This window comes from Portunus trituberculatus, chromosome 50 (genome assembly GCF_017591435.1).
Source record: "Portunus trituberculatus isolate SZX2019 chromosome 50, ASM1759143v1, whole genome shotgun sequence".
Taxonomy (NCBI): Eukaryota; Metazoa; Arthropoda; class Malacostraca; order Decapoda; family Portunidae; genus Portunus; species Portunus trituberculatus.
Genome location: NC_059304.1, coordinates 19,756,175 through 19,761,174, shown reverse-complemented (window position 1 = coordinate 19,761,174; position 5,000 = coordinate 19,756,175). Strand labels below are relative to the sequence as shown.

At 52.7% G+C, this 5,000-nt stretch overlaps 1 protein-coding gene across 1 annotated transcript in view; it reads left to right on the top strand.

Moving 5' to 3' along the window:
- The window catches only part of LOC123499608 (proteoglycan Cow-like), a 200,083-nt gene extending 195,179 nt beyond the window's left edge, over positions 1-4,904 (top strand). The window contains exon 12 of the mRNA XM_045247889.1: positions 407-4,904. Within this exon, the coding sequence (XP_045103824.1) occupies positions 407-528 (122 nt within the window). The 3' untranslated portion in view covers positions 529-4,904. The remainder of the gene's footprint in view (positions 1-406) is intronic.
- The last annotated feature ends 96 nt before the right edge of the window (positions 4,905-5,000 follow it).

Genomic DNA, 5,000 nt, shown 5'->3' with positions numbered 1-5,000 from the left:
TCCAGCTTAATTGTAGTAAGTGGTTCTCGCCAAAATTGTATGTCTTCTTTGTATCACGTTTTTCCTTTGTCCTCACATTACAAAACACAAACCCACACACACACACACACACACACACACACACACACACACACACACACACACACACACACACACACACACATCCCCTTGACAGGCTGGCTGGGAGCTGCATCTAATACTCCCTGGGCGCGTCATCACCAAACCTCGACAGTTCAACAATTCAGCAGCACAATTATCATCCACGACATTATTCCTCCCAGACGCCGCACTAAGGACGCCCCGCTGCATGTATTATCATGTCTGATGGTCCGTCTGCTTTCCTTCCCTCCTTCCTTCCCTCCTTCCCTCCTTCCTTGCCTCTTCTGATGCGCCTCTCGCCCCGCAGATGCGATAGTGAACAGCGAGGAGGTGAGCAACTACGTGGGCGACGATGATGATGACGCCGAGGACGGAGACGATGATCTGGACGTAGTAGAGGGCAGTGCCGACATGCCCCTGGACATCTAGACCTCCTCCACCCTTGCGCCACGCCGGCTGCCTCGCCACACCATCACCTCAACACACCATCGCCGCCCCTAGACACGGAGGTATGACGAGGCGGCCAGTCAGTCCTGGAGGAGCAGCCGGAGGGCGAGGTGCGTGGTCCTCACGGTGGGGGCGCGGCCGCCACCACCAGGACCCGCCAGTGGCTAGGGCGGCGTCTCCGTCACCCCGAGCCACACCCTGCCTGTAGATACTCAGTGTCACGAGTCACCCGGCGTGAGGATCTCCGCCCCAGGACGGGATCCGCACGCCGCCACGTCAGTAGTCTGGACAGCTGGCGGAGCACTGCTGGCTCACGTCATCGTTGCCAAGCTCGCACCGCGGAGTGATCGGCGCCTCATGAGGCGCTCCGGTGCAGGAGGCGTGACTGCCACACAAAGTCCACATCATTAGTGGCAAAGGAGCGCGAGGGTGGACCAGCCGGCCAGCGTTCCGCGCCGCCAGGCCACAGGGTATCACTCCTCACTGCACGCCACCAACATACCAATCAGGGTTATTCTTTATGTACCTTTATTTACTCCAAATGGAGAGCGTAGCGCGGCTGCCCGGCAACCACCGCCACTCCTGCCAGGGCAACACCCTCGCCCGAGTCACACTCACACCCTGGCCACGCCCTCGCTCGCCACACCCTCGGCGCAGGTCACACCCTCCGGAGCTCTTCAGATTACTGGCGTCATATAAATATATACATAGTGGAGTCATGGACAGGGCCGACCCGCCGCCCATTGCGGGGGAGGGCGGCTGACTGCAGCTTGTAACGAGCAGAGTTGTTAGATTAGTTTCTCGACACTAAAGTTTCACACTTAAGGTTTGAACGTTTGTACTTTTGGTAGAGGTGCCGCGTCTAGACATTCCCTTACCTGTACTCGAGGCGCCGCGCTAGAAGGCCGCCTCCACTCTGTACATAATATTACTGAGTGATAAAGCCATTGTTTATTTTAGCAAGTTGAATTTGGTAGAGCGCGAGAGGCAAGCCGCGCCCTTGACCGAGGTATGTCTCTCGCTGCGCCGGCCGGCCGCCCCCGCAGGGCGTCCATCGCCGGGTGTGAGGGTGGGCCGGGCGCCAGACGGCTTCGCTGCTGTGCGCTGAGGCTCTGCTTGCCAGGATGAGTTACTCCCTCAACCAAAGTTGATGCATTTACGTACTGCGAGGATGATCTGTATACTGTGTATTGCTTCCCGCACCTCAGGCGTCTCGGTGGTGAGAGGCAGGGCCTGGCAGGCCACGCGCGGGGGACCACGCCGGCCCGCGCCAGGGAGCACGCGTCGCCTCCAGCCGCTGACGCAGACGAGGGTGTAGTGTAAGGTCTAGTCAGTCAGCGGGTCATGCATGACTCATGACGCCGCGGACTTTAGCCACTAATTCGAAGTTTTGTAAAGCGTCGTGTGTGGTGTCTCGTGAGTGCTGCCGGCGGGGGCAGGTGTTCAGTGGGCTCCGCGCACCTGTCCGCGGCCCCGTGCCGCCACACCCCACACCACACCACACCACACCACACTGCCACACCCCTCCACACCACACACTGCCACACCCCTCCACATCACGCCGAGTGCCACGCCCTCCACACCACACGCCCCGCACCACGCACCATCACACCACTACACCACCCCGCACACACGTCACCCACTGAACACTTGCACTCCGGCCGGGCTGTTTATTTGGGAAACTGGCTCTAGTGTTAAGTTCTCTCCACGCCCCCCATCCCCGCCCCGCCCCTCACCCACCACCAGTGGGCCTCTCGTTTCCCTTGTCATTCCACTCTCGTTCAGACTTAAGTCGTCACTGAGTCACAAAGTCTTCCGGACTGTGCCAGAAGTGTCCACGTGACCTCATGACCTCTCCCCGTTTTCTGTCGCATCACTGTCGGTGTTTCCTTCGTTCCCTCAGCCGTTCACAGCCCCGGTACGCCAGCCAGCCAGCCAGTCTTGTTGGCAGCCAGTTTCCCTGTTAACTCCAGAATTCACAAATCGATGTCCATTAGCACTCGAGGTGTCGGTATGTTAGATGTAAGACACTTCATTACTCGTGGCGGACTCTCGCCGATCACTATATCAACTCTCCTTCTCCTCCACACTGACCCAAACCTTTATCCACTTTATCCACCTCCCTTTCCTCTCCCTCCACACCCCTAGTCAGTCACAAGGCCACAGCGGCGTCTCCGTCACCCGGCTCACTCCTTCTAGTCACCACCAACACCACCACCACCACCACCACCACCCAGCCCTCCGCCGCCTCTCCCCGCCACCAGCTCCTCACTCACACCTACCAACTAACTAACTAATGAACTAACTCCTCAAAATTCCTCACGTTGAAATGAAATAAGATGATAAAGAGAGAAGCCTTCATCCCTGCACTGTGGTTCCCCAAGGACAGACACACTTCGATGTATAACGCCTTCACTAATAGTCATGTTGAATATAATTACTTGTAACTAACCTAACCTAACCTAACTGACTATTTAACTACCTGTCTTCCTCTCTCCCTCTCTCGCCTCATTCACTGCTCTCCTGTCTCCGTCTCTGTCTCCCTCTGTCCTTAGTGTTCCTTCCTTAGTGAGTGTGTGCGTGTCTGGCCTGGAAGATGAAGATGGAGAAGATGAAGAAGATGGCTTAGAGTCTGCATCAATATTCCTTGTAAAGTTGTTAATACACTGACCTCTCTCTCTCTCTCTCTCTCTCTCTCTCTCTCTCTCTCTCTCTCTCTCTCTCAGACGCCTAGATTACGTAAAATGATATAAAATAAAAAAATAAGATAAAAAATACAAAATAAAAATGCAAAAAACGAATGAATGGATAAATGACTAAACAATTAAATAAATACTACCTACGTACATACTACATAACATTAATAAAAATAAATAAAAAAAGCATCATCTGTATCATATAGTTGCAAAGTTATATACAGAGTCCATATATATGTATATTCTCCCTCCCATACCCTTCCTTCCTTCCTCCCTTCCCTCTACTCTCCTCCTCTCTCTCTCTCTCTCTCTCTCTCTCTCTCTCTCTCTCTCTCTCTCTCTCTCTCTCTCTCTCTCTCTCTCTCTCTCTCTCTCTCTCTCTCTCTCTCTCTCTCTCTCTCTACTTTCCTATTATAAAAAAAAAGAATGATATTTATTTAACGATTCCATATTTGTGTTCTGCTTTGACTTTCCTCCTCCTTCTCCTCCTCTTCCTCCTCCTACTGATTAACCTTCCTTTCCTCCTACTCTTCCTCCTCTTTTTCTTCTTCCTCCTCCTCCTCCTCCTCCTCCTCCTCCTTCATGACCCCGTACCCTCCCTCCGAGTCCTTTTCCGCCGAGTCCATCCCAGCCCCTTTCCTTCCTACCTCCTTCATCGCCTGCACAGAATTCCAACAGCAGTAGAGTTCTTGGGTCCTCGCAGCGCCCACACCCACACACACACCCACACACTCCCACACCCAAGCCAACACACCCTTACACCATCTACTTCCCTCCCTATGTCTCTTTCTCTCAATGTGGCGGTATAAAAAAATTGCAATGTGGTTCTTCAGATTTTTCATGTAATAAAATGAGGCATCGCGCTAATGTTCGGAGGATTAATGTGCTAAAAAGGTTGATCTGTCTCGTCTCGCCCTTAATGTTCTGGTTGTCATATTTTCGTGGAGGTTTGATGTGATGTTTCCTACTGAGATTATTTATTTATTTTTTTTTTATGCATCTGCACTTATTGGGAAAGATCACTCAGTCCTTTCCCTTTCTCTTCCATCCCATTCCTTCCTTTCCTCTCTTCCTTCCTCCCTTCCTTTCTCCCTCGTGACTTCCTTGCTATCTTACATGTAGTGATTTGATAAGAGACACACGCACATGCACATATGCACACACACACACACACACACACACACACACACACACACACACACACACACACACACACACACACACACACACACACACACACACACACACACACACACACACACAGACACTCATACACCAGCACACATTCACCTCCCCCCTCACCACTACACCACGCCCTTTATAAACCACCTTAACTAACTCCTCACTTCCTTAATCTTACACCGTCACAGACACCACCACCACCACCACCACCACACCACCACCACCAGACACCACCACAAACTTGTCAAAAAGCACCTTCCGTTCTTACACACCCACCCAAACACAATTGACTTACCAACCACTCCCTCACCGCTTCCCTCACGCCCTCACTCCCTCCCTTACCACCCACACCCGCAACACTCCCACACCCCAGGGCAGGGCTCGGCGGCCCCATCCGTGTTGTACATCACTGCTGCGTCCAGGCTCTTCGGCTGACACTTTTACAGAGGCCAGCTTGTAAAAAATAACACACAAACCAAACAGGATTTTCATTACCCTAAAAAAATGATAACAACAACCCGTCCCTCTCAGTCCTTACAGTCTTCCAGCCTTCCATGACAGCCTGACAAAAGTGTA